The 27,943-nt window shown below is 49.3% G+C and overlaps 5 protein-coding genes across 8 annotated transcripts; 4 read left to right on the top strand and 1 right to left on the bottom strand.

Moving 5' to 3' along the window:
* The first annotated feature begins 1,184 nt into the window (after positions 1–1,184).
* On the top strand, positions 1,185–10,427 carry LOC118502496 (BMP-2-inducible protein kinase). The gene is made up of 4 exons (XM_036034728.1): positions 1,185–1,464; positions 6,703–8,099; positions 9,431–9,804; positions 9,877–10,427. Exons 2-4 carry the CDS (start codon positions 6,712–6,714, stop codon positions 9,882–9,884), a joined length of 1,770 nt encoding a protein of 589 aa, XP_035890621.1. The 5' UTR covers positions 1,185–1,464; positions 6,703–6,711; the 3' UTR covers positions 9,885–10,427.
* Positions 9,892–20,929, bottom strand: LOC118502506 (DNA polymerase zeta catalytic subunit). 2 transcript variants are annotated; one of them, XM_036034745.1, is made up of 10 exons: positions 20,297–20,927; positions 18,800–20,227; positions 18,623–18,739; positions 16,663–18,550; positions 16,411–16,587; positions 13,468–14,525; positions 12,836–13,409; positions 11,393–11,697; positions 10,832–11,333; positions 9,892–10,761 (listed from the first exon to the last, which is right to left on the bottom strand). In XM_036034745.1, the coding sequence occupies exons 1-10, from the start codon at positions 20,650–20,652 to the stop codon at positions 10,621–10,623; spliced, it is 6,546 nt and encodes a 2,181-aa protein (XP_035890638.1). In that variant the 5' UTR covers positions 20,653–20,927; the 3' UTR covers positions 9,892–10,620. The 2 variants fall into 2 exon arrangements, with proteins under 2 accessions (XP_035890638.1, XP_035890639.1); XM_036034746.1 differs by lacking the exons at positions 9,892–10,761; positions 10,832–11,333 and having other exon boundaries at positions 11,587–11,825; positions 20,297–20,929.
* On the top strand, positions 11,797–12,816 carry LOC118502511 (chymotrypsin-like protease CTRL-1). The gene is made up of 3 exons (XM_036034754.1): positions 11,797–12,239; positions 12,305–12,457; positions 12,521–12,816. The coding sequence occupies exons 1-3, from the start codon at positions 11,877–11,879 to the stop codon at positions 12,785–12,787; spliced, it is 783 nt and encodes a 260-aa protein (XP_035890647.1). The 5' UTR covers positions 11,797–11,876; the 3' UTR covers positions 12,788–12,816.
* On the top strand, positions 15,014–16,194 carry LOC118502510 (trypsin-1-like). Its single transcript, XM_036034753.1, has 2 exons — positions 15,014–15,765; positions 15,847–16,194. The coding sequence occupies exons 1-2, from the start codon at positions 15,235–15,237 to the stop codon at positions 16,120–16,122; spliced, it is 807 nt and encodes a 268-aa protein (XP_035890646.1). The 5' UTR covers positions 15,014–15,234; the 3' UTR covers positions 16,123–16,194.
* Positions 20,930–20,994: 65 nt separating the features above from the next.
* LOC118502507 (glycogen debranching enzyme) lies at positions 20,995–27,428 on the top strand. 3 transcript variants are annotated; one of them, XM_036034747.1, is made up of 7 exons: positions 20,995–21,120; positions 22,030–22,222; positions 22,287–23,936; positions 24,171–24,436; positions 24,504–25,353; positions 25,424–26,079; positions 26,145–27,425. In XM_036034747.1, the coding sequence occupies exons 2-7, from the start codon at positions 22,063–22,065 to the stop codon at positions 27,153–27,155; spliced, it is 4,593 nt and encodes a 1,530-aa protein (XP_035890640.1). In that variant the 5' UTR covers positions 20,995–21,120; positions 22,030–22,062; the 3' UTR covers positions 27,156–27,425. The 3 variants fall into 3 exon arrangements, with proteins under 3 accessions (XP_035890640.1, XP_035890642.1, XP_035890643.1); XM_036034749.1 differs by lacking the exon at positions 20,995–21,120 and adding an exon at positions 21,652–21,935 and having other exon boundaries at positions 26,145–27,428; XM_036034750.1 differs by lacking the exon at positions 20,995–21,120 and adding an exon at positions 21,871–21,891 and having other exon boundaries at positions 26,145–27,428.
* The last annotated feature ends 515 nt before the right edge of the window (positions 27,429–27,943 follow it).

Raw genomic sequence — 27,943 nt, 5'->3', positions numbered from 1 at the left:
TCGCACAAGTTATATCGGTAACGGTGACAACACGCCCGGCCAAAAAACAAGACACGGAAACGGGCCTCGCTAATGGAGGGCTAATGGTGGAAGACGATTGTTGAAGTTGTGAGCAGCGCCCCGGTAAGCCGAATTGCACCGAGGGATCGCTTTTGCTGCTTTTTCCCCGAGCCGAGGCTTAGCAATCGCTTGGAAGGGCTGGTTTGGTGTTTTGAACTGAAACCTAGAAGCATCCGGAACCGCAGATCCGCACGGAAAACTGTGAATCTTTTTGGGCCGAAGCGGTTCTCACGGCATGACGCTCCAAGGAGATAGAATAAAAATGCCAAACGCTAATGGACGCTTGGCGACGGACAGGTATGAATAGATTTTCCGAGTGGAAAACTCGCGTCAAATCGTTCGACAGTAAATAATTTCTCTGTAGATTTCCACAAAAATAAAAAAAAACAACCCATCAGAACTAACTCTTTCATGGGAAATGTCGGTGATGGTGAAGAATTCTGTCCGTCACTGTATTTCTATCTCCCAAGTGAAGTCATGGCATGCTGCTGCGGTTTCACCAGTTGCTGCTGTATGCAGCACTGATTGTTGATACCCACCGAGTGTGTGTGTGTGTGTGGAGGGGGAGAGGGTGTCGCACAATGACGTTATTCTGCTCGGTTCGTCCTATTGTGTTCGCTGGTGCCGTCGCCTCCGTTCGTCCACAATATCCCAAACGCCCAGACAAGGACGATGCAAATGCGCGCGCTATTCACGGAAAATCTCTCAAAATATCTCTCCCTCTCTTTCACTCCTTCCTGTGCGTTCGTTCGCTCTTGTCGTCCACGCGGTCGAAATACTTTATTTTCCTACCGGTTCCGACGCCCGACTGTGGGTTTAGAATGGTTCTCGTATTTTGCTCGGGATTTTAAAACGATTGGTCCTGGGGGAGGTTTCGGGCGGAAGGGGAGGAAGGGAAAACGCTGCGGTTTGTTTGCCGGTGTGATTTTCCTTCATCGCATCTCACCGGAACGGATCCCGCCAATCGGAACCCCGTTGCCCTTCGCGTTCCGATTTCCACTCCACCGTTGTTGTGGTTTGTGGTCGTTCGTTCATTTTCCACGGAAGGATAGCGAACTGGGCGCGTGCGGTGACAGGATTGTGAGGATGATTTTACGTAAGTGGCAGCTCAGACATTCATTCCGTTTTAAACCATCGGACGGGTCGGTCGTAGGTCTTCGTTACGGACGTTGCAGGCGCTGATTGGTGATGTGATTTGAACGGTGGAATACGCGAGAAAACGTGATCGTGTCGTGCATTCGTGTCCGGTGGTGATCGTGCAATTGAGAAACACTTTTCCTCTACGATGTTTGTGAAGTTTCGGCGTTGTGTTGTTAAGAAGTGAACTTTAAGGAAGCAACAAATCGCACATTAATTAATTGTTTAGTAAATAAGTTTACACTCCCCGGACGAGCTTAGTTTGATGTAAGTGGAATCATGTTTTAAATATTTCCTTGACTATACAGCGCAGATTTAAATTTTCGTGGCTTTATTAAATTTATGATCAAAATCCCACCCTTGGATTGGCAATCTAGAAAGATAAGCATTACTTATCAGTCGTTAAATCGAAACTGCACCCCACATTCTTCATCATCGCATAGTTGGATAGTCAATCCTCACTATGGGGGAACGGCCCAGATGAGACTTGAAGCCCGGTCCTGCCTTGTGAAGACAGGCGCCGCTGTCGCATCTACCACCGGGCCGCACCCAGCATTAGAATGCCCAAATTTAGACAAACAGCATCATAATTATCGGACAATCTTTTGATAGCGGATCCGATTACCAGTCATCCAAAATGCAACCGATAAGCAGCGACGCGTTTTTTCCCCGAACAATTTCCTAATCGCGTAATTTGTTCAACCTACCCCACCACACCAGTGATGATGGATGGTATTGTTGTAGAATTTTAAAACAAAACGAGCCACATCATGCACACAACACAATGACGCTGGCTAACTCCCGTTTGCCCAATTATGAGCCATTGCCTAATGGTAGAAAGGAGTGAGGATGCTTCCGTTGTTTCTACCGTGTGTGTGCGTGTATGTGTAGTGGGTCTGATTTATGAGTGAGCTACTAACATCAATATTCTCTTAATGGAAGGGTTAACACACATGAGCCATCGCGATGACGTGCGGGAGTTATGTTACCCTGCACGGGACGGTGGCCTTCTGCCCTTGCTCCCGTTTTACTTCCCGTGGGCGTGGGTTAATGTGGATGGGCAGCGAATCTTCTTTATTGCTCATGGAACACGTGTTTCGGCAACCACACACGTTGCACATTGGATTAAGCAGTGTGATATCCCTTTTTTGATGAAGAGTTCTGCCAACAATATTGCCATGGGAATCGGAAATCAGGAATCGAAATTGAGGGTTGTTGGTTGATCATGATGATAGGTATTCTTGACTTTGCCGAACATCAATGCAAGAGTCTCTTTACGCAGAAAGTTCTACAGCTGATCATGTCTGCAAGAAGCTCTAAAGTTCTCTTCTAAAGCAAACAACGTAAAAACAATTCCTTTTCATTGAAAATTGGACCAACAAAATATGGAAATTGTCTTGGAGGCTCGATTCCGCTAGCATTAATGTTTTTCGTACAATCTCTTCTGGATGCATTGGTTCTATGATGCATTTTTTACTACTTTTGCAGAACACAGTCCCATAAATTGTTAATATACCATAAATGTATCGAAATTTAAAATTAACAATTGAAAAGCTTCAAAAGCAAATGTCCGTCAACAGGAAGTGAGCGAAATATGTTCCAGTTTTAGATTCAGAATGTTGCCAATTGCCGTTAGAGGTGTACAAAGAACTGGACCTCACGAGTCTATAATTCGACTTGATTGCCCAATTATAGGATGAGCCATTTGAACAATAGCTCTGCCAATTGAACTAGTTGTATGCTCGTTCATATGGCACTGATGGTCGTATAGTTCTGATTTTATAATTTAAAAATTTCCATTCTACCCGACAGCTATCAATTCTTCATTATCATCAACATAAATCGATGGTAAGCTTCAGCCGCTGCTGTTTTTCCCCGTCTGTTTTTAAACAGTCACAAAATGTAACCGACCAAGGGGAACGATTTGGAGTGTAATTGAATTTCATCCTTTCGCATAAATTTGTCACCGCAAGGACAAGTGTACTGCGGCGCAGTACATGGTTCTGTATGTTTCCACCAGGACACACGCGTACGACTGTGCTTGTGTGCATTATTCGGGGTTGAAAGTACGCGTCAATCACTTATTTATCACTGCGACTGCGGTGACGACAGGATGCGTCAAGTGAAGGCCACACAAAAAAGGGGTCGAATCTGTCGACAATCTGTCCGCAAGTTCTGGGCCGGGCAAGGAGGGTCGAGATGAGCGAACAGTTCATTTTTTAATCACTAACACTCGAATCGAATAGAACCGATACTCACCGAAAGGGGGATGGAAAGCATTCGGAGTGCGGTTTTAAATTCGGAAGATCGGGTCGGGCGAGCAAAAGCAAAAGATGGCGGCAACCGGGTAAAGGGAAAAGGGCGAAACCGAAAATAAAAAAAAAGATTTCGAAGATTGAAAATATCCCTCACGGAAACGGGAAGGAAAATGTCAAATGTGAGAACCCCTAATTGTGAATTGATTCCGTCCCGTTTCGCTCTGCGGACGATGACAAACAACCCCCGACCACGACGACAGGAGCGACAAGGACGGCCGGCCACCGACTGTGGACGGGTTAGTCGCGGTGGATGATATTTTCGCGAGTGGTGATTTATGGGTGGAAAATGTAAAGTTTTTTATGCCCGAAGTGGAAAGCGGGACACCACAATTAAAGAAAATGAGCGAAAGCTGCTGAAGCCCTGCGGAGACAGAAGTTGCAACTTAGCGTGGAAATAAATTTATGATGATTAAAAAGCATTTCTTTTTCTGCTTTCACTACAAGCCGCGAATGGATTCAGCTGAAATCTTTATTCTGCTCTTTCTTTTTCTTGCTGAGTTTCATTGCAAGATTGCGGATAAAACTTTCTTACGCGAGCACGATACGCGAACAAAACGCCGAACTGCAGCGTGAAGGCAAGGGCGAGAGAAGAAGGATGTTCTCGTCGATTCGTCGCATTTTATTTCAGTTTTATTGCAGTTAGCGGCGGTGTTTGTTTTAGTGCACTGGCGTCCCAAATATGTTGGTTGCAAAATGCAAAAGTTTGTCCTTTAATAGCTAAAGCATGTATATGAGCGAACGGGCAGAGCGAGTCGCACAGGCTCGAGTCCAGATTTATGGCCCTTCGTCAAATGAAGTTTGTTTTTTACATACATTTTTATTCGTTTTTTTAATGTTAGAAAGAGGTTCGTAAAATTCGCTTTTAATATGCAAACAAATTCGTCCAGCTCAATTTAAATTGCTTGTGACGACCGGTGGCACACACCAAGCTCCGTACGGCCTCCAAGCCTGAAGCACTTCGCATGCGGTGGGCAAATAATGTTTTATCGCCTTGGAAGGTATTCGGAATTGACACTAATCGAGCCGGCAGACATCGGTACATCGGTAGCATCGGTGTGCTGCAAATTGAATTCACACGCCCAACATACACTTCATCCCCAAGACGGGATGAAGACGTTACGGTTGAGCTTGCACAGAGTCCCTGGTTTGGATAGGAATTGTCTTCGAGTGAGTGTTTTCTTTAGAATAAAACAGGAACCAGATAGACAGGTAGCTGAATGGAAGGAGCTGGATTTATTTTAGATTTCCATGTCCACAACCATGCCACAGGAACTTGGGATGGGAATGTCTTGAGTGTGAAGATAATGGGCTTTGGGCTGAGAGCTCGTTCCTCGACCAGAATCCATTGTTTTCATCGCCCCAAGGAAACCTGTGTCCGGCTGGGGCGTTCGTTTGCGTTACCTGCCGTATGCAAAATGAATAGTTCTAATCCATTTCTAAAAGCGTCCGACTGAACAAACAATCTCTCTCGAAAGAGGATGGAAAGTGTCACAGATCATCCTTCCCCATGAAAGCCTTCCAACAAGATGGATCTGTTTTCCACAATGATTTGAACAGTAGTCATAGCAGAGGAATTAGTGTTGGCTCTTTAACTTTTCTCCCCCAAAAATTTAAGGCAAGTCAGCCTTAGTCAGTCCCAGTCCGATTGCGATCTGTTTGCTGCAATTAAAACCAATCTGGCCCACCGTTTGAACGACGCGCTTTTTACGCCGTGCCGTGATAAGAATGCTTCTCCTTAATCGCGTGCGGAAGGCTGTAATGCTTGTTGCAGCAGCTGAGGCGGAAATAATTAACTCCAAATTAACTCGAAACCACCGAATGACGTTGCACGGTGACAGCGGGTTTTGCTCGCGGAAAACTCCATCCCCAAGGAAAGTTGCCGGTGGTTGGAGGAGGCACAACGCCACCATCACACAAGTGCAAACAGTTTTGTTGAGCGGTTTTATTTTATTTTACTTCATTTTACGCTTTATCTTTCGGCTCATCATCAACGTCGCTTTCGACTAAGCAAATACGCGTCGCGGCACGTGGGGCTGACGCTTCGAAGCTCGTGGCAAATTAAAATTAGCATTGCAAAACGGTTGTGCGCTGTCGTGTGCCGACGGGTGTCCTCTCGCCTACAGGACTTCCCATCCCTTGTTCTGGTTTTGGAGGGTAGAAAGGAAAACTTTTGTATTTTATTTACAACGTGCCGTGTACAAGCTCCAAGAGCAAGAGCCTTCCCAAGGACCCACACCGAGCCACTGGAGTTGTCGGAAAAGGCGAGAGTAAAAGCGGCTTCTGGTTGGACCGCAAAGCGAGTGACACTTTCTCCGTTTGAGATTTTTCTTTTGCCGTTTTCTACACTCCGATACGCTTCGGTATGCGCCGCTTCTGCTTGTGCAATGCTTAGTGCCTCAGCGTCTGTTCCATGGAGCACTCCGCAAAAAGTAGGAGGAGAATAACATCGCCATTCGGAACCTCCTACTGGCGAAATGTGAATTCATTTTTGGTTTCAGTATACATTTCATTCGTTTTAATAGTTTGAGCGCTCGAATTTTACACAACTCTTAGCATTATTCAATTTAAAATAACGTTGAGCGTGCATTATCAAAAGTTGGTAGAGAATTTTCCTTTGACAAGAAACAGAAAACTCATTTACCAATTTAATTTAAATCGAACCTCCACCACACACGGCTCATCGTCTCCCAACGAGTTAGACTCTTTCCGGTGCTGTCAATCATAAAAATGCAACGGCCGTAGTTTTCCCGAGCATGTATCGGCGCCCTGTGAATGTACTCGGCGGGATGGGATGAAAATTATCTTCCACCATAGAGCACCGAGGAACCATTTACTCATTTGCAAACCCATTGTTCTTTCATCCGAAGGGTTTGATGTACGAATGAAAGGATTGCAATGATGGCTCTTCATGCGATATCTCGTCACATGTGTTCCGGTTGTACCGGATGTCAGCGCTGGTGGACTGTTCCTTCGCCGTTATCTCAATATGATTCGCACGGGTTCGATTGTGCTTTATATTTTAATTCAAATGAAATGAAAACACACTGGCACACAGCTGAATGCTTTGATCAAATTGAAACTAGCCGCTAGCAATCGATTGGCAATCGAGTGATCTGCTGCAAATGCTCTTAATAAGTATGTTTTGCATTCTAAAAACACATTTCCTCCTTCATTTATTTGTTCCCAGATTTCAAACATGACTGAAGAAATGCAGACCCAACAGCAGCCAGCTGTGACCCCAATGCAGCCGCAACCAAAGCCACGCCTGGGCCCTCAGGACTATCGCAACTCGGAGCTAGTCACGAAACTGATGGCTGCCAATCCACCATATCTCTACTCACCAGCCGTTGGTCCACACAACTTTTTCTTCAGTGAAATGCTTCGATCGCTGGTGGCCAACAAACGCAACGAAAGTTTGCGCAACGCATCGGAGCAACTTCACCATCACCACCATCAGCAACAGCAGCAGCAGCAGCAGCAGCAGCAACAACAACAGCAACATCATTCCCAGCAACATCCACAGCAGACGGTTCCACATCCCAACCATCTTACAAACCATTTGGCATTGCAGGCGGCATCATCCCGTCGGCCTCGCAAGCGCTCCTGGAGCCAGCATAGATACTATCCGGAAGCTCTGAAAGACGGCAAAGACACCGAAGACAAACATCGGCCTGCCCAACCCGAGAAACCCCTCGAGCTGACCAACAAACTGTCAGCATTCAGTCGTAACATTTCCTCCACGGCACAGAAATATCCCGACGGACTTGAACCGTCCGAAGGCTTTAAAGCTCCCACGTTCCAGGATCGGAAATCGGACGACTCGAAACCTCCGACGGCGGCTGGCGTTTCGGAAAAGTCTCCCATCAATAATTCGACCCTCATCCCGGAACCTTCGACAGCTTCGATGCCCCCATCCGATCTTATTCTCCCTCCACCACCACCCGTCTGGTACCCGCCGCTCTATCCACCGTACGGTATCGATCCGCTACACTTCTTCATCGATCTTCGCGTCTCGGGACACATTTACGACCGCAAGAAGGATTCAAACTCATCGAACAGCTCGGACGAGACGGTGCTGTCGGTAAAGCGCGAACACTCGAAGCTCATTGGAACGGGCAGTGATCGTCAAGGGTCAGCATTTAGCGTTCCAAAGCCCAGAGAATCGGGCGCGATCGGGAACAAAACCACTCCGATCAATCTTGCCACGCCTCAAGAGGACGGTGACGGTGGTGCCGCAGGAGAGATTAGCTACGGGGGAAAAGAAGCGACCGAACAGCATGCCTCATCGATGGGATCCCTGTTTCTGGGCGATGTTACCGACCACAAGACGATGGAAGCGATCAAGAGCACCAACTATGTGCTGCAGAACCTTCCAAGGATTTATGGGGACTTGAACGGGAATCACAAGATCGCCGATCGTTGCTTGACGGACGATGAGACGAATGGGAATATGAGCGACGAGCACGAGCAGGACAGCAAATCCGTTGGATCGACCGATGATATGATTGGAGATGACAGTAAGTACAAGGACGCGGATTTGAACGTCATTTCCGACGAGGAGTCTATCGCAGTTGATGAAAATTGAATAGAGTTGTCGTAAAAACAGCTGAGTAAACGGGATGTGGGAATGTGTTTAACAGTTCATATATCTCTGCTTCTGATTGTATTATAGCGCTTATCGTACTGTTCGTAAATAAATAATTCAATGTATAAAGAAGCCACAAACAGTCTTAATTCGTTTTTTTATCTGGAATGTGTAACAGTTTCAGTGCTCATGCGTTTGTACCTGCGAATTCTTACTGGCACAGAATAACGTAATATTTTGTTAAGCTTTTTTCTGGACACTTCAATATTATTCGGTCTCGGTTAAAGAATGCTTGTGCTGCAATTTGCCTAAACATTCTATCGCTACTAAGGTAAGTTAAGAGGCTCTTTAGTATTGAGCAAAGACCCATCGCACTCCTAAAAAAATCAAATCTTCACTAGAAGCTTTCGATTGTTGATGAGCTAAAGTCGGTCTATTGCAATTGATATGATGACAAAACCGCGATTTTGCATCGCATTCGCCGTAAAGAGGCATGGAATAAGACAAGATTAACTCTGCTAAGCTATACATTTCATCGTGATGGCGCCTCTAAATCTTCTCTTAATTAGCAAATTTTCTGTAATAAAAAATTAATAGAAAAAAAAACATATCTAGGCCCATAAACAAATTAAAAAAATAAAACTTGAAAATATGCAATAATTCCAACAAGTACCAGGCTTCTCCATCAGGTGTTTGAATTTCTGCGCCAAACTGACAACACTGCTTCTCACCGGTTCGTTCAGTTTCGTTAAAAATAAGGGGGGTTGTTTTGACGTTTTCGGTAAAGTAACAGCCCCCACCCGAACCGCGAGTGGCGGGGGAAACCAAGCGAGCGGAAAATTCAAAACAAATACACAACTACGGCGCACTCTCGACGCAAGTACACCACTCACGGTGCGGTCGCGCTTCGCTCGCGGCATTCACACGCGGATTGCATAGCAACGGACCTGGACGCACCACATTCGGTTGTCGTGACGCGGAGCGCGCATTTTGCAAAATTCCAGGAATTCACTTCGATATCCAACCCCACCTCCACCTGGCCGCCGCAGGAGCGCAATTGAGTGTTCGACGCGTTTAACACGGTGCAAATATGAGCAAACGTCCATTTACGGCCAAATTTCCCAAAACCCCCGAAAATGGTGATGAAGTGCTGATACGGGGAAAGTTGCACGACGATGCAAGAAGGTAAGTAAGCGACTGGTGCCAGGCCGTGCAAGATCCTAGATAAAGGGAAGCAAAATTGCCTACCCCACTTATTCGCCCTTTTTTTCTAATGACGGAAATAACTTTGCCTCCTTTACATTGGCGCCATTACGTCACGCGTGGATAGCTTTTCCGTGAATTTCTGCCTCCCGCGGCCAGCCCATCTCACGCAGAACGATACACCGTCGTACATATTGTACCATTTCAAGACGATTTACGACGATGAAAACGACGACAGTAGGGTGGTGCAGAACTGGAAGAACGTGCACTGGCAGCAGGAGGAAGTGTACGATAACCATTGGCACTTGGATCGGAGCAAAACGTTTCGCGTGATATTCCGGCTGCACGAGGACTGCATCAAGATGTTCGTCAACAGTGTGGACCATCCGCCGGACTACGAATTTTCGGTGCAGCTGCCGCTCGATGGGCTCGAGTCGATCGAGCTGTGGGACGATGTGGAGAACGTGGAGGAGATATCATTCCGGTACGATAACAGAAACCGTAAGTCATGAACGTTCGGATGTTGGTCATAGTTGCGCATTTGCATCTGGTCTGCGATTTACTCGTTTGCAGCGTACTAACGCCGAATGATTGGAGCAGCATCACGCGCGACAAACACCTGTTCTTCGATCGTGACCTAGCACTTCGATCATCATCACCATCTTCTCTTGCACGCAAACTGCCGACTTTACTGCTGAGCTTCTGTGAAATAACTATTCGGGCAGCTACTTAATCTTACCGCGAGTTCCTGCCCTACCCGCCTAGTCACCGTAATCCAGTACACAGTATTGCGAACCAGTCATAGCAACACCTAACTTTGCATCGCTTCTGGGAACGATGTGCCTTAACGGTAGCGTAACTGCACAGTCAGCGAGTGCTGAAGCGTGCTTCAGGTAACGACGACACACAGGAAGTATTACGTTTCGTTATCTGCAAGGCGGGAGAGCACACCCGCCGCCACTCAATGGCATAGGAATCAATCGCCGGTGCTAGCGTTTACCCACAGGTATAGAAGTAAAGAAGCGTCGAACGATGTTTGTATTTTATCAGCTGCTATCAGCTGCAATCGACTTAAGCACGCTTATGCACGTCGTTTTTGTGCGTTTGTGCCTTAATGGCAAAGGGGAGGGAGGAAAATACGACTTTGTAATGAATGCCGTTTAATGATAAATAAAAGTTAATGTTCTTTCCGTCTCTAAATCGCCACCAGCTGCTGCTTCGTGTCGGTTTGAGAAATGTTGGGTCTATTGTCAATACCTGCTGCGACATTGGACGGCTCGATTGGACGGCTCGATTGGTTCGGCGATTAGTATTTCCCTAGAACAGCTGCTCGATCAGATCCCGATAGTACTGCACTTGCTTGTGTTCCAGCGTACGGCGATTTAGCGAAAACATTACGGGGCAGTCCAAAGAGCTGCAGGCCGTTTCAAACGTGCGCTGGCAGCACGATCGACACATCTGCGTAGCAAAGGAGAGAAACATCAACAATGCATGAAAATGATCGTCTAAACAATCCTCCCAAACTGACCTTTTCGGTGAGCTCCAGTTTCCGTTCCAGCTTGTTTACTTTGTTCATCACATGCACCAGCGCTCGCTGGGGCTGCTGGCGACAGTCCTTACACACGCCGTGGTGCGTCTGTTTTCCACAGTCCACGACGCAGTTTGTGGTCGAAAAGTACTGCGAGATTGTAACTTTTTTATGCATCTGTTGATCGGTCGTCGTTGCAGGCAGCTTATCGCCCGGTGCAACACCACCACCGGTATTGTGTAACATAAGGGTCTTGCGGGGCAGCTCGTTGTACCACTGGTTAACATCCGCGCCGATTAGCAGAAGACACCGATTGAGCGGTGGAATAATAGCCTTCGTAATGTAGTAATTAGCATTAATTTTGAGACCTTCGTTCGCGAGCAGTTCGTCGGGACTTCGCACCAGACGAATGAGGGGAACAAGCGGTGGACCACTCACTATCACGTACGGAACTCGCTGTCCATGGCGAGGTTCACGGCGCGGATCGGTTAGCTTCCACTTTCTGCAAAGGATAGGTGAGTGAAAATTTGGTGATCTATAATGATCTAACGAACCAACTACCTCATCAGCTCCAAGGCCGGTACACATGCCCCCGGTTTGTAACCGCTCTCGCCCCGAAACTCCTTCGCAAATATGAAGTCCTGCAGGTTGACGCGTCCCTCGAGAATTTTCGTAAACTGTCGACAAGTGTACTGCCGCACCTTCGACACGTCGCAAGTTTCGAACAGTATGCGCAACACCTTCTCGAGCATCTTTGCCACCACAGGACATCCATCTCGGCGGACCGTCTCGATGCCTTTCGCTTCGTACACCGGTGTCTCTTGATCTGCCGATTCGTACATGTATCCCACGTACCGTTTCTTCGTCTATGGATGGAGGACACCAATTGCTATCTATCAATCCGAAGCTCCAGCGACAACAAAACTCGAGATACGACACTCCACGTGTGGATAAGAAGGCGCACGATGAACACTCTGCGCAATGCCAGCGCCAGCTATAAATACGGCGAGAAGTTTTGATTTTGCGAACGGTTGCACCGCACAGTATGAGGCGATTACTTTTTATTATCATCCCAGCCATCGTCACAATCGGACACTCGATCCGACCACCCATTATCGATGGGAGGGAAGCGGATCTACACGAGTTCCCGTACCAGGTGTCGTTACAGTGGAACTTTAACAATGGTTCACGCCCAACGCATTTCTGTTCCGGATCGATCCTCAACCGGGACTGGATTCTAACGGCAGCGCACTGCATGGAAAATCTCTCGGGCAACGGTTGGTACGAGATCGTCGCAGGTGTGAACAACATCGCCCACGAAGAACCCGGAGCACAGCGACGAAATGTGTCGCGGTTCGTCAAGCATCCGTTGTTCAATGAACTCACCATCAAGCATGATATCGCTGTGGTAAGCGGAATTGGAAGTAAATGAGCAAATGGTGATCTTTCTGAACAGCAATGCTCTTGTTTCAGATTCTGCTCTCGGAACCGTTGCACCTGAACGGCAACATTAAAACAATGAGACTGGCGACGGGTAGCACAGTTGTCCTGCAGACGCACGCAAAGTTTGCTGGGTGGGGCTCAATTTCCAAAACTATGGTCAACATTTTCCCCGATATGCTGATGGTGAGTTAATGGGGCCTTTTTGCAATGTGCCCGTGCGTTAAACATGATTTCGAATTCTTGCAGAAAGTGACGCTGCCTCTTCGCACGCTGGAAGAATGCGCATGGGATGGCAGGGTCGATAGTACCCAGATTTGTGCCGCAGGATATCAGAATGTTTCCGCGTGTACGGCGGACTCGGGCGGCCCACTGACGGTAACCATGGACGGTGAGGAGGTCCAGATTGGAGTGGCGTCTTTCGGCGAAAAACCGTGCTTGGCAAGGTATCCGATTGTGTTTTCGAGTGTGTTGCACTTTTACGAATGGATTCAAAGTGCGATCGCAGATGATTGAATAAAGAAAGTATTGATAAAGCCACGAAATCCGAGAGGTTTTACTTACCTGCAGTATCGCTGGCTGGTAGACTTTCTCCAGCTTTAGCTTGACCGGCGCTGGATTTTCTTTAGTAACAGCTTCAGCAATCTCGGCGCCTATTTTGAACGCATCCGCCTTGCTTCGCCCCGGACAGAGCACAAACAGCGAGTCCGTATCGCCGTACACCACCTTGGCTCCCCAACGTTCCGTTGACTCGACTAGCTTGATCGCTCGTTCGAGCGTTTCTCGTCCCTTTGCCACGACGCTGTCGCCAATCTCAACGCACGGCATGCGTCCACTAAAATTGGCCGCCGTGTAGCCGTACGTCACGTTCGCGATCAACTTCAACCCGAGCTGACGCGAATGGAGCACACGCTGCAGGGTGGTGTTGTCCTTGTGAAGCTTCATCGATTTCTTCACCATCAGGCGAGTGTTGAGGATCTCGCTCAACATGCGCGGTAGCACTCCCTCCCGCACGCGCTTCTTTACGAACGCTATGCCGCAGGGAGAAAATGTGATCAGATTCTTGTCCAGCAGCGCCTTCAGCATCTTTGGTGGAACGCGCAGATGCGATGCACCGAACTCGAACGACGTAGTGTCCCTACGAACAATAAACCATTAGCAATCGACAAGCAGACAGACTCACCTTGCATACTTACTCTCCCAGGTGCTCGATACGCCCCAAACACGTGGAGAAACAGTAGTTGTAGCCAATGATAATGCTCGGATACAAACTCTGAAAGTCCAGCACAATTATCGGATCGGCGTAGAAGCGAGAGTTCGGTTCCAGGATCAGTGGCAAGTACTCCGGTGCACGCATATGCGCCCGTTGCTGGATGCTGGGCGAAACGGACACAAAGTTTTTCGGTTTGGCGATGCGCAACATCATACTTTCCACTCGAAACTGTGATCCACGGGACAACACTTCGTAGAACTGTATGCCAAACAGTTTGGCCAGCTCTGCCGTTCGGCCAATCAGATCGAGCTGGTGCAGAATCTCAAAGTTTCCATTCACACGCTCCAGATAGTACTCTAGCACTACCCAGCGGCTGTACGATTTGTTCCACAGGCGGGTCAACTGTCTGTAGGAATGGTTCGGAACACGCCGGTGCAGCACGTGGTACACGACGTTTTCGAACGTGTACGACGTAAGAGCGATCTCGTGCCGCATCAGACGCCAAATGTCCAGTAGGATGCGGCCCGGAATTTTCAGCCCCGCACTGTAGTCATGCATCTCCAACAGTTCCCGCTGTTCCTCCTCCGTCACTTGCACCTTGTCCACGGATGGGACGCGAGAAAGCTGTTTCATTAGATTCATTTCTAGCGCGTAGCCACGCTCGATTACGTAGCCCCAGGACACGCTTTCGATTTCGTACCCCGTAAATATGTCCGGATCCCAGAAGGAAATGAGCAGCAGAAACTTTTCGTAAAGTTCCAGCTCTCCGGACACCGTCACGACGTCCGCTACGTTTGACGATTGGTTGTACTTGAAGCACATCTTACCGCCGGCAGCTTCATGCGCTACACTCTCTGCGACCTGTGCCTGGTCACGATTCAGTATGATCCCACAAACGGACGATGCCTTCGGATGGTCCGATGGAACGTCATTATGGATGCGGTAGAAAATGGCCGCAATAGGGTCCGTGCTCGGATTGGGCCGCAAATCGCCACGGGTATTCACGTGCACTTCGAGCGACATTATTGTCAGATAGTTGAACTGAAAACGTTCCAGAAAGAAGAAAGCCTCGTTAGAATGTCATCATCAACTGCACCAGCGGAATCGCAAATGAGAGATTCATGAGGAACTCGAGATTTAGGCGGCCATTTTTTTTTATCGGATTTTGGCTCCTACGCATCAGAAAAAAATCCTTCGGAAAAGCGACAGTTACAAACGTTAAAATAACCAATTTCAGATATAATATTCGACAAAAATATATAAAACAGAAAAGACACACAAACAGAAACCAAACGCAAAGCCATTAATCCCACTTGCCGTACCAAAAACGTGACAATAATTCAGAAAACACAAATAGCCCAGTAGCACCAATTGACAGTGACGATATGATTAAGCTCCCGTGGATATTCCCAGCGCTCGTGAATGTTGTAAAACAATGTGTCTTAAGTAGGGGCCTTTCTCAAGATGATCCCGATCCTTTAACCAGTTTGCAAAGAAAACACTTGACAGTGCTGACGGGCACACGAACGTAAGCGTCATCGCGGGAAAAGCCACGTGCTTGTACAGAAAATGAGAGTTGCTGTTTTATCTCCGGAATAGCTGGCCTCTTCAGGCGTGGGTCCGTGGGTGGAGAGTTTTTGGTGTGCGAGGAAAGAATTGGTATAAAATATCCAACCGTTCTACTGGATCGATCAGTTCAACGACTCGGCTCAAATCGATTCGACACCCAACAGCAGCAAGGCACGCAACAATGGCATCAGCACTACGTCTAGCAATCGCTCTAACGCTGGCCGCGGCCCTGGTCGCAGCAAAACCATCGCGACCGAAGATTGTCGGTGGCCAGGAAGCGATCCCGCACGAGTTTCCCTACCAGATCTCGCTGCAGTGGAACTTCAACCAGGAGGGACAGGAACCGTTCCACTTCTGCGGTGGTTCCCTGATTGCGGACCGCTTCGTGCTGACTGCCGGGCATTGCGTACCGAGCGCTATCTCTCCCGATGGTTTCCCTGAAGCCGTTGCCGGAGAGCACGATTTCAGCCAGTTCGACGCATCGGTACAGCGTCGTCGTATTGTTGAGATGTACGTGCACGAGGACTACTCTGGCGGTGTTGGACCCAACGATATTGCAGTGTTCCGCGTCGATCAACCGTTCCGTCTGAATCGTAAGGTGCAGCTGGTCCGCTTGCCGGAACCGAACGCGATGCCGGAGGGCGTATGCACCATCAGTGGCTGGGGATCAACCTCCTTCACGGCGTTCCCGTCCTACCCGGACACTCTGATGGTGAGTTAGCGGAGCGGAGTTTTTGGTCGAAATTCAATTATCCGTGGCTCAAATCTCGTCTGTCTCGTTCGCTTTTTACAGAAAACCACCCTCCCCATCATGGATCTGGACGTGTGCCGTGACATTTACCAAACGGATCTGATCGAGGACAGCAACATCTGCGCCGGCACCATCGAAGGCAGCTCGAGCGTCTGCTCGGGAGACTCTGGCGGTCCGCTGGTCCAAACCGACGACGAAATCGTGCAGGTCGGCATCGTTTCCTGGGGAGGCATTCCGTGCGGTGGCTACAGAAACCCGGGAGTGTTCGTTCGTGTTTCGTACTTTATTGACTGGATCAATGATAAACTCAACAACTAAATTACAATGTTTGTATTGGCCGATGATGGGCGTACAGTGCGCGAAATAAAGGCTTGAAATGAAGAATTAATCTATCTGGCGGTACCGTTCCCTCGTCTACTCAGTTAATCCTGGCATTAGCTAAAATCAACACATCTGTACATGATGGACAAACAGGTTAATACATTGGGTACACCAAACACACATACCAACACAAACACACACACAGACATGAATAACAATGAAGCACCACCATCATCTCCACGGTCGCGATCGTTTGGTGCAGCATGACAAGTCGATTCAACTTACCTCACACTTGGCTTTGGCGTCCTGCAAGTTTTCGGACCCCACTTTGTACCCGAACGTGTTGTCGATCGGGGTGGCCGTTGAGATGTCCGCATTGCTTTGTTCGATCAAGTCCGATTGATCCGACGCTACTATTCTGGGCGAGGAGCCTCGATCTTCTTGGCCTAGTTGTACTTGTTCCTACGAAAGAAATAGCAAGCCAGGTATCAGTTCATGCTCGCCTCAATGCACGGTTTCAAATCGCTATCTACTAACCTCCTGGGAAAGTGCGACATCGTCTTCCAAGGTTGGGGGTTTATTTGCTCGGGAGCTCATGCCATCCGCTTCCATGACCTTGGCACCATTTGTGGTGCCACTCGGTGCGTTTAAAGCGCTTTTCGTCATGGTTTGCGAAACAGGTTTTGATGCCACATCTGCTCCGTTACTGGTTACTTGGGTGTGGCCAACCAAAACACTAAGATTGAGCGAAGATTCAAGGTCAATCTTTGCGGTTGTTAGGCTGGTCGGTTGTGCTTCGCCATCATCGTCTAGTGCCATGATCGTTTCCGCCGCCTTCACCTTTATGGGACTGTCCGATTCAATAGCTGCGACCGGCTCAACGTCCTGTCGCTGTCGACATCTGACGTCGATCCAAGCGATCGCTTCGCTTCGATTAGGCGGAAGTTCCGCCGGGCTAATTCTGACAGACCCTTCCGATGCTAGCAACTCCTTCATGCGGTCGGAATTTGGACCATTTGGCCCGATCGGCCCTATCACGTCGTTTATGCCTTCCCCGAACGTGCACTGCAGGTTTTCGTATCGCAAATGCTTGAGCGATCGGAGTCCCACAATTGTACTGGAAAATTCTTCCACATCGTTCAAACTGTTTCCCGCAATGTTTAAAACCGTATGCCCCACTTCTTTCCGGCCCGTTACATCGGCCGGGTCGCTATAGAACGGTGTCGGATTGATGGTGGCAGGAATTTCGAACTTATCTATTGCCCGTTGTGCATCCTCACGCGTTGGTGCCGGCGCAGCCAACGATATCGTGATGGGCTGATTGTCCTGTTCCGCATCTTCTTTGTTTGACGCTCCACCAAGGCAGCTATCGTCGGATTCGGAATTTATGTCGTCCAGCTCACACACAAGCGTTCGTTCGCAGAAGCTTTGTATGTTTGGGTTATCCTCTTCCGACTCTTCGACTTCGACGGGATCGTCCCTTGCTTCAGGTTGCCGTTGCGCGTCCGTGCCTTCGTCCATCAGCTCGTCAACTCCATCCAGTTGTATGCTAATATTCACAGCCGGCTTAGCTTGTGTCTCGCTCTCGTCATCGGAAAGATCGATCGTTGCTCGCAAAGCACCATCGTTATCCTCGAACAGATTCGCGATGGCGGTCTCTTCCAGTAGACTTGGCGTGATCATCTGTATATCGTCGCAATCCTCATCCGGAATCGAGACGATTGGGTCAAGGTCCGTGGTTTTGTCTTTCGCTGAATTGAGAATGTTCTGCGCATTCGAAGTGCTGATGATTTCGCAGTCCGTGTCACAATGATCGCTGTTGGTAGGCAACGAAAATTCAACATCCATTCCATCGCTTTCCACCGTTTGCTCTTGGGTTGGTTTTATAACCGAATCCGAGCTTGACTCTGAATCAGTTGCTGGTACAGCTTTCTCTACCGGTTCGGTTGATAGAGTAGACGCGGCGACCGCATCAGACGTTCGAGACTGAGATTCTTCGGCAGGAGCATCATTGCATCCTGCAACATCAACTTTGTCATTTTGCAGAGCATCATCTGCAGGGTGCATCTTACGTGGCGATGAATACGCGTCCAGTGAAAGTTCACTATTGACTGCGGGTTTTTCGTTCAGGAGCAATGGTTTTATCAACACCTTTGGAGAAAGGCGTACGATGTTCTTAAACCTTTCCGAAAGAATCAGCTCAATCTGCTGCTCCTCGTCCAGCTTCATCATCTTCGGCTTGGGTTGTCCTTTCTTGTTGGAGGTTGAGTTCTTTCTTCGCACACGCTCTGATTTCGGTGTCGACGGGCCCTCCAGCGGATCGTAGTTGTGCAGCAGATCGTACGTTCGAGCCTGTTCGTATCGATCACCCGATGAAGTCGATGACTGGCTTACATCGTAAGCGGCAGGATCCAACTTTGTTATGCTAAAAATCATACCAAAAGTTTAACAAAACTCCCACATCTGCGTGCCTGCCGCACACGGTTTACACCCTTACCACACGTGCAGATTTTTAATCGTTTTGTGAGATTCATCAGTGGTGTCAGACTTCGGTGAGCTACGATTCCGGCTGGTGAACAGAATAGATTTCTTGATCAGCCCCAATTTTGGAATCCTAAAAAAAAAGACATAAAAGTTTAAGGGAATCCCAGGTACAGCTGATGAATTGTGTTACCTTATTTCAAATGGCTTCAGTGTGTTCGGTGACGATTCTTCAAATGCCTTCAGAGCACGCTTGGTGCGCTCATCGTTTTTCTCCTCCGGGGATAGCGCGAACGTTACTCGGCGTGGCGTTAAAGATTTGCGCGCCACAGGTTGAGTTAAATCAATGCGGATCTTTTTAGCCGATGAGCTATTTGTCGATGGCGAATCCTTCCTAGCCGCCGGTCTAGTTCGCTTTGATGTGGTCGATTTGAAGGAGTCGTCGTTACCGTCCAGTTGTGGGATGAGACCACCGGACAGGAGGTCACCATCGCTATCACTGAAGAATTTGTTCACCTCAGCCATTAGTTCACTGCTTCCAGCACAGGATTGCTTTTGAGAAAAGTCGAGCAAAAATTCATCGTCCGAATCAAAGGTAACATCGTCCGGATCGAGCGTACGCCGTTCTGTTTGGTCGGACATCAGACAAACCGCCTCCAGATCTCCGTACATGGAAGCGTTTAGCTTTTTGTTGGCTTGTGACAAATTCAAGTTGGCTTGAATGATGCTGCGATTACTTTCGCCCGACTGCTGGGTCATCGGTGCCAACAGACAGTCGCTCTCAACGTTATTAGCTTCCTGGTCTTCCAGGTTCCGCATTATTTCCAGCAAATTGTAATCCTCCTCTCCGAGAGTTGCATCTGGATTTTGTGACATGGATATGATTTTCTCCTCATCCACCACCACCATCGATGCATCAAAATGATAACTTATTTGCGAATCGTACAAACTCTCGTTGCTGTGTCCAGCGCTAGGGCGTGCATGATTCTCAATGTGCGATGCATCCAACAGCATTTCGCCTTCGCTTGCCTCTGACGGATAGGCTGAGGTAGGTTGCTTTCGTTGATTCTCCATCGATAAGCTGGAAGTGTGGTCTTTCGACAGCTTTGCCAGCAGTCGCACCCGGTAGAATCGATCGCTTTCAGTGACTACTTCCTGCTCTGGACCACTGTCCTGCGAAAGATTCATGCGCTCCGGTTGCTCCAAACCGAGCAAATGTCTTCGCGTTTGTTCGTCCTTCCAGATGGAAGCTATGCCTGGGTTAGCAAATTCGCCGTTGTCCTTGGCCTTGTCCTCAGGCTCTCGATTCAGGATGTCCGATGCAAGCACGTCTATCTCGTACTCGGATGTGGACATTTTCGGTGGGATATTGCTATCGCTATCGGCATCATTTGTTCGCTGCCGCAGTCCGGTCGTGTTCAGCTCCAAAAAACTCATCCCGTAAAGATTGTAGTCAATGAAGAACTGCAGAATGTACGGTATGTGCGTTTCGTGAACTTGATACGTTCCCGAAAGGATGGTTCCGTTCATCAACAGCTGGGTAGCATTTCGTACTAGATACGGATTGTACATGTAGATCTTGAAATAGTGGTGCGGGTTGCGATGGTAACCGTAGATCGGACTGTCGAGGAGAAGAGCATCATTTGAGACAAATGGAAAACCCTGCACAGCAAGCAGCGGCGGTACTTACATTCCTTTCACCAACACTATCTTGAAGATGTGCTTCGCCTGGGACGACGAGCGGCCGAGCGAAACGTTTATACCTTTATCCAGAGCGCAAGCCAGTTGATAGATCTTCTGGTCCAGTGCCAGCTTGTCGGCAATGGAACCATCGTAAGGGATGTAAAAGTATGGAAACACCCCATGGATGTGGACGCAGCTATGCGTCCCTTCGGAGGTCGAGCCAAACAATCGAATGACCGGCACTTGCTTAATGTCCGAGCCGCGGAATTCCGAATAGCACGCATCGAACTGTGGATCCGGTTTGCTCATGTAGTGATCCACACTCACGATGCGGATCAGCGTTTGGCTTTTATGCTGTACCATCTCGAAACACAAATTACCTACTCTGTAGCGTCCAACAACATAACCTCGATTTCAATTGCGCCAGTTTTTGAGCGGCAATCTTTTCAATCTCAGCCACTGCCACAACTCTTTAGCAATCCTTGGCAGATACAAAAAACATCCCTATCTGCAAATCACTGAGTGCTGTATACTAAATTCACTTGTTTCTTGCAGCACAAACTATTTGCAGCCTAATTACAATTTCATCGGCAATAAAAATAAACGCTGCAGACGCTCGAAAATTTGCAGTATTCAGCGCTTCGGTCGCTGTCAGCACTGGAGCTGTCAAAAGTGGACTGTCAAATGAGGTTGTCAGCGCGGCGCGGTTTGTTGTTGTTTGGCAACGCTCACGCATCTGACAGTTCTCGCGGGGTCACCTTGAATTTTGATTTTTCTCTCGCACGCAGAACAAAACCCAGTCTTTTGTGGTCGGTTAAAGTTGTGGAAAAGGTAAGAGAAAGATAAGGTTAAATACCTGATGTTGTACGCTTTTCCTGAAAGAAGTGGATAAAGTTTTACATTACTCGTGACACTGCACATTTTCGTGTTGTGGGACAAAGTTTAACAGCCACAGCCGGGTAGAAGATAAAGGAGTCGTTCTAGCCTGATAAAAAACAATTTAGCAAGATTTCCACAAAATGAGGAAATCATTTATTGTTAACAGTTTTTAAAAAAAGTGAGCAACACAAAAGCGCGCGGTTGATTTTGGGCTCAATATCCAGACTTTGCTGTTGAAGAAAATATCACCATTTGACCTAGTATGCAGATGGATAAGTGGCAAGGAGTAAAGTGATTGTTTTGTCTGAATGAGGCTGTGCACGTGAATTATATTTAGCCCAATCACGCCATTAGCTACAGCAGCACATGCAGACGTTTCTCATCACCGAACCAAGCATGCTTACGGAATGTGTTTGTAATCAATGGTTCTGCGGCCTCTTGGAGGTCGAGTTCAAAGATGCGAGAAGCAGAGTGTGGTGGCACACTGCACCTATTGCGGCCGATCAGCTGCTGTCCGATTGTCGGTCTGTACGTCTGTCTGTGTTTTATTTTTTTATTTCAAACGCGGGGAAACGATCGTGATGGCGCCCTCGCGATAATAACCGCGGTCATTCGCGGTATTATCAGCGAAGTGTGCACAAGTGCAGGCGTGCGTGTGTCCCGCTTGAGGTACGACCCTGTCGGTCGGTTTAGTTGTGTTGCATCGCTCTTCATCATTGCATAGTATGTCCATACCGAGAAGACTGTCCAGCGCATTCACACCTCTGGTGATTAGAACGAACCCGTGGTTGGAGGGTATGTCGGCGGGCATTCGATCAAAACTCATCGTTCGGCGGGGCACGGCGGTTCTTTTCGTTTCAGAGTGCCATCGAGGAAGTCACAGAATCAAACGTCATGGCTGATGGAGTAATTTCAATAAAGCTAGCCATACACGACGGCAATCAAGGGGACGGAGCTCTCTATCGATTGAAGAAGAATTCGCTAGTGCATGTGCATCCCGGTGCCTCATTACTGGGACGTCGCGTTGCACTGTACTGCAACTATCCAGCAGATGGTAACATTATAGCCTGAACACATTATGAGCAGCTTCCCTGATGTGTCCGAACCTTCTTTTACAGATAAAGAGTTTTGCCGAAAAACGTACCGACGGCTGGAATGGTGTTCTGCCGCGGGGTCACCGCTTGAATCGAACGGTTCCGAATACACCGCGATAAAGGACGTGGATTACTACTGCAATGTTCACTTCACCAAATCCGGAGCTTATCACTTCTACGCACTCTACGAAGAGTGTCCCGAAGCTGGTGCACAAGCTGGCCTGTACGTACAGATTGAACCACAACTGTCGGTGGGAACGGGTGATGCCGTCACGTCGCTACCGCTGGATGCGATCCGCTGTCAGACGGTGATTTCGAAACTGCTCGGCCCATTAGACACGTGGGAATCGAAGCTGCGTGTGGCCAAGGAGTCGGGCTACAATATGATACACTTTACACCCGTCCAGGAGTTGGGTGGGTCGCGGTCGGCGTACTCCTTGCGGAACCAGCTGAAGGTGAACCCAGACTTCCAGAACAAGGGTGGCAAAGAGGTGTCATACGACGATTTGGCAGTGGTAATGAGGAAAATGCGCCAGGAGTGGAATGTCTCGTCGATCTGCGACATTGTACTGAACCACACAGCCAACGAGTCAATCTGGATCCGGGAGTATCCCGAGTGTAGCTACAACTGTTTCACCTGTCCCCATCTGCGGCCAGCCTTTTTGCTGGACGCAATGTTGGCTCGTGTCGGAGAAGACGTTAAGGATGGTATGCTGGCACATGTTGGCGTGCCGGAGGTAGTTGAAACGGAAGATCATCTGCAGACCATCCGTTGGCAGATCCAATCGAACTACTTGCCCCAGGTGAAGCTGCACGAGCTTTACCAGTGCGATGTGGACAAGTACCTGTCGCGGTTCAACGACGAGTGTAGCAAGCGCAGCCCTAGCCGTGCTCAGGACATTCCCGAGGGTGATATAAAGCTTCGAGTTGATCCGGAATATCGTCGACTCGGCGCGGAAATCGATTTCGACCGGGCGATGAGTATCTACAACGTGTTCCGGCAGGACTGTTTCGACGAGGACAGTCGCAAGCGCAAGTGTGCCGAAGTGTTCCGTGCCCGGCTGCAGCATCTGAACGAAGAGGTGCGCCGGGAAATTCAGGAGCACCTTGACTACGCGATAGACAACTGTCTCGCCGGGACCCGCTATGAGCGGGTGCAGGGTGACGGTCCGCAGGTGAAGGGCATTTCGCTCAAGTATCCCTTGTTCATGAAATATTTCACGCACTACGGAACGCAGGGCAAATCGCTCAAGGACATCGAAAGCATGATGTACACGGGGGCCGGCAAGCTGTTCATGGCGCACAACGGATGGGTGATGAATGGCGATCCGCTGAAAGACTTTGCCCGAGCCCAACCGGGCACGGGCAACGTGTATCTGCGCCGCGAGCTCATTGCCTGGGGAGACAGCGTGAAACTGCGGTACGGCGATAAACCGGAGGACAGTCCGTACCTGTGGAAGCACATGCAGGAGTACGTCGACACGACGGCTCGTATTTTCGACGGAGTGCGGTTGGACAATTGCCATTCGACGCCGCTACATGTGGCGGAGTATCTGTTGGACTCGGCGCGCAAAGTCAACCCGGAGCTGTACGTGGCGGCCGAGCTGTTCACAAACTCCGACCACACGGACAACATCTTCGTGAATCGTCTGGGCATTACGTCACTGATTCGAGGTAATTAGTCGGCGACGGGGTCCTCCTCGCGGATGGATGTTTTAATGCGATCGGTATAGGAACGATTACAATCAGCAATCAGGCACCGGGTTATCTCGCTCGCTTGTTGAATGTCCCCGATGAGGGTGATTAAGCATGCGGACAGGCGAGCGATAACGAGCGTATGGTTGCATCAACGATTAGGAGCGGATATTTACATGCATCTCTTGTTTATGTTTTGTTTGCTCCATCTAGAGGCGCTCTCGGCTTGGGACTCGCACGAGCAAGGTCGACTGGTGTATCGTTACGGCGGGGCGCCGGTCGGTGCATTCTTCCCCTGCCCGAAGCGTATCCTGGCACCGACAATCGCACACGCCCTGTTCATGGATTTAACGCACGACAATCCGTCGCCGGTTGAGAAGCGCTCGATCTTCGATCTGATTCCTTCCGCGGCTCTCGTGTCGATGGCATGCTGTGCTACGGGCAGCAACCGTGGCTACGATGAGTTCGTCCCGCACCATGTAAGCATCACGTGCGCTGAAGATTGTGCCTGTTTTGTAATCCAATATTTTCTCGCTTTAAACACAGGTCCATGTGGTGGACGAAGAGCGCCAGTATCAGGAGTGGGGCAAGCAGGTGAACAAGAACACGGGTCTGATCGCGGTGAAGGAAGCGCTGAACGTGCTGCACGGAGGACTGGCGACGCACGGCTTCGACCAGGTGTTTGTCGATCAGATGCACCCGGACATAGTGGCCGTTACGCGTCACTCGCTGTCCAACCACGAGACGGTTATCCTCGTCGCTCATACCGCGTTCAACTATCCGAATCCGTGGGCCGGACCGACCGGTGTGCGTCCGCTGGAGTTTGAAGGAGAGTTCAAGGAGATCGTTCTCGAAGTACAGATCTACAAGAGAACTGGCCAAACGTTTGATCGACCGACGGATTTTGTGAAGGATGCAGACTACATCAACGGCGTGAACGAGTACGTGGTTGACCTGAAGCGTAATCTAAAGCTGGAAGAGTCGGACATATTTGGCAAGGAAGCGGTCGTGAAGGGTAATGTGACGCAGCTTCACTTTTCGAATCTGAAGCCTGGCTCCGTCGTCGCGGTAAGAGTCGCGCTGAAGGAAAGCGTCCGGGTGCACTTTGACAATCTCCAGTCGTTGGTCCGGGAGTTCCATCAAGATCGGGGCTCGCGGTATGCAGAGTTGCAGCACATCCTCTCCAAACTGGACCTGGTGGACTTTAACAAACTGCTGTACTGTTGTGCCGAGGAGGAACGCGATAATGGAGGAGGCCCGTACCATGTCGATGGCTACGGAGATCTTGTTTACTGTGGGCTGCAAGGCGTTATGTCGATTCTATCTGAAATTGGACCAAACAATGATCTAGGACACCCGTTGGCCAATAATCTGCGCAATGGAAACTGGTTGATTGGTGAGTAGGCGCGGTCGATGAAATCTCGCCAAAATGATTTGACTACTGCGATTTGTCTTCCCTGAAACAGATTACTGTTCCCAGCGTTTGGTGAAGTACGAAAAGCTGATCCCCATGTCCAAGTGGCTTGAGAGCAACCTGAAGTCGCTGAAGGAAATTCCTCGCTACATGATACCGTCCTACTTCGATGTGATCATCACGAACGTACACCGGTTGGCGATCGCGGCCGCGTGCAATTTGATGTCGGACTTTGTGCGTCACGGGTCCAACTTTGCCCGCCGGCTTGCGCTTGGATCGGTACAGTGTGTGAGCGTGTGTCCGTCGGCAAACCTGCCCAAGCTAAGCCCCAATGTGGCGGATCCCAAGCCACCGAGCCACTGTGCGACGATGGCGGCCGGTTTGCCTCACTTCGCGACGGGATACATGCGTTGCTGGGGTCGGGACACGTTCATTGCGATTCGTGGTTTGACGCTTTTGACTGGCCGCTACGATGAGACACGGTACATGATACTCGGATTCGGTGGATGCCTGCGACACGGTCTGATCCCGAATCTGTTGGACGGTGGACAGAACGCACGGTTCAACTGTCGCGATGCGATTTGGTGGTGGCTGTACACGATCAAGCAGTACGCCGAGGAGGTGCCAAATGGCAAGAGCATTCTCAAGGACAAAGTGGCGCGCCTTTATCCGACCGACGACTCCGAGGCAAAGGCGCCGGGCGAATCTGTGAGTTTGTAATTCGAATCAGTGCTTATCTCCGCAAACTAACAATGTTTCCTTCCCTCCAATAGGATCAGCTGCTGTACGAAACGATCCAGGAAGCGCTGACGATCCACTTCCAGGGATTGGCGTACCGCGAACGTAACGCCGGCACACGCATCGATGCGCACATGAAGGAGAAGGGCTTCAACAATCGCATCGGAGTCAATCCGGACACGGGCTTTGTGTTTGGTGGCAATAACGCCAACTGTGGCACCTGGATGGATAAGATGGGATCCTCGGACAAGGCCGGCAATCGGGGCATTCCGTCGACGCCGCGCGACGGTTCTGCGGTCGAGCTGGTCGGTCTGCAGATGGCCGGACTGCGATTCATGCAGCAGATGGCCGAGCAGAAGGTCATACCCGTGTGTTCGGTCGAGCGCACCTCGTACAATGGCACCAAAACGGTGTGGACGTACAAGGAGTGGGCGAACAGGATTGCGGCCAACTTCGACAAAGAGTTCTACGTCGACGAGCAGTCCGAAAGCTCGTACATCAACAAGCGGGGCATCTACAAGGACACGGTTGGGTCGGAAATCCCGTGGACCGATTACCAGCTGCGCTGTAACTTCCCGATCGCACTGCTAGCCGCCCCGGAGCTGGTGGATCCGAAGCACGCCTGGCGCGCACTGGAGAACGCCAAGAAGTATCTGCTGGGTCCGCTGGGCATGAAAACGCTGGACTACGAGGACTGGGGCTATCGCGGCAATTACGACAATTCCATCGACAGCGACGACAAAACGGTCGCTCACGGTGCCAACTATCACAACGGGCCGGAATGGGTGTGGCCAATCGGATTCTACCTACGGGCACGACTGATCTTTGCCAAGGCGAACGGCGTACTGAAGGAGACGGTCGCTGAAACGTGGAAGATTCTGCAGACGCATCTGAACGAGCTGCAGCGTTGCCACTGGCGTGGATTGGCCGAGCTTACGAACGAGAACGGCGCTTTCTGTAAGGATTCGTGCCGAACGCAGGCCTGGAGTATGGGCTGCGTGCTGGAAGTGTTGTACGATCTGGAAAAGTACGAAAAGGAGCTATAAGTGTCTGCTATCGTACCCGCCGCCGACACGCTACTGCCTGCGAGAGTGTTAAAACGTGTACCAATGCCACTCGAAGCCATTCTTTCTGTTGAGATTGTTTATTTTGTGTTAACTAATTACGTTGTTGATCATTCGGTGAGTTTATTCGATGGGAACTGTAGACGAAGTGTGAAAGCTTCCTGGTTTAGCCCTTAGTCATGCTGTTGAAAAATAAAGCCTCACAATACTCATACACATTAAACGCTGTTTGGGACTGCAGTGTAGAAAAAAGTTTGAGCTGTTTTTCGTTTAAAAATAACGACGTGCGTCTAACTCTCTACATGTTGCAATCCTGTAGCTGAAAACAGTTACTGGCACTTTACAGCACGTAACGAAACTGAACCAACCACCGATTGCTCGTAGATAAGATTTAAGAGGATTCCAAAAAGAATCCAACTAAAGAGATCCACTGCAGTGTGTAGTCGATGTGACAATGTTAATTAAAACGAAATGCGTCATCGAAAGACTGGTGCGGGATGGTCTGGTGCATTCTCCCACGTCGCACACCAACAGCACCGGTGATCGGGAATATAGGTTGGCTTTCACGATTGTCACGCGGCAGAAAAAAAGCCACCGAAAGAGTGACGATAAATTATCACATTCCAATTACTATTAACAAGGCGTTGGCAGCGTTGGTGGTGCTCGGTGGTCAGTGGGGTTTTAAATTTCGGTGCGATTTATTGAGTGCAGTGGTGTGCCATATCTGGAAGCTCTGCCTCGTGGCCATTCGATATTTATGCAGATGTATG

The sequence above is a fragment of the Anopheles stephensi genome, chromosome 2 (assembly GCF_013141755.1).
Source record: "Anopheles stephensi strain Indian chromosome 2, UCI_ANSTEP_V1.0, whole genome shotgun sequence".
In the NCBI taxonomy this organism is placed as follows: Eukaryota; Metazoa; Arthropoda; class Insecta; order Diptera; family Culicidae; genus Anopheles; species Anopheles stephensi.
Note: the sequence above shows the minus strand (reverse complement) of the source record. Positions and strands in the feature narration are given on the sequence as shown.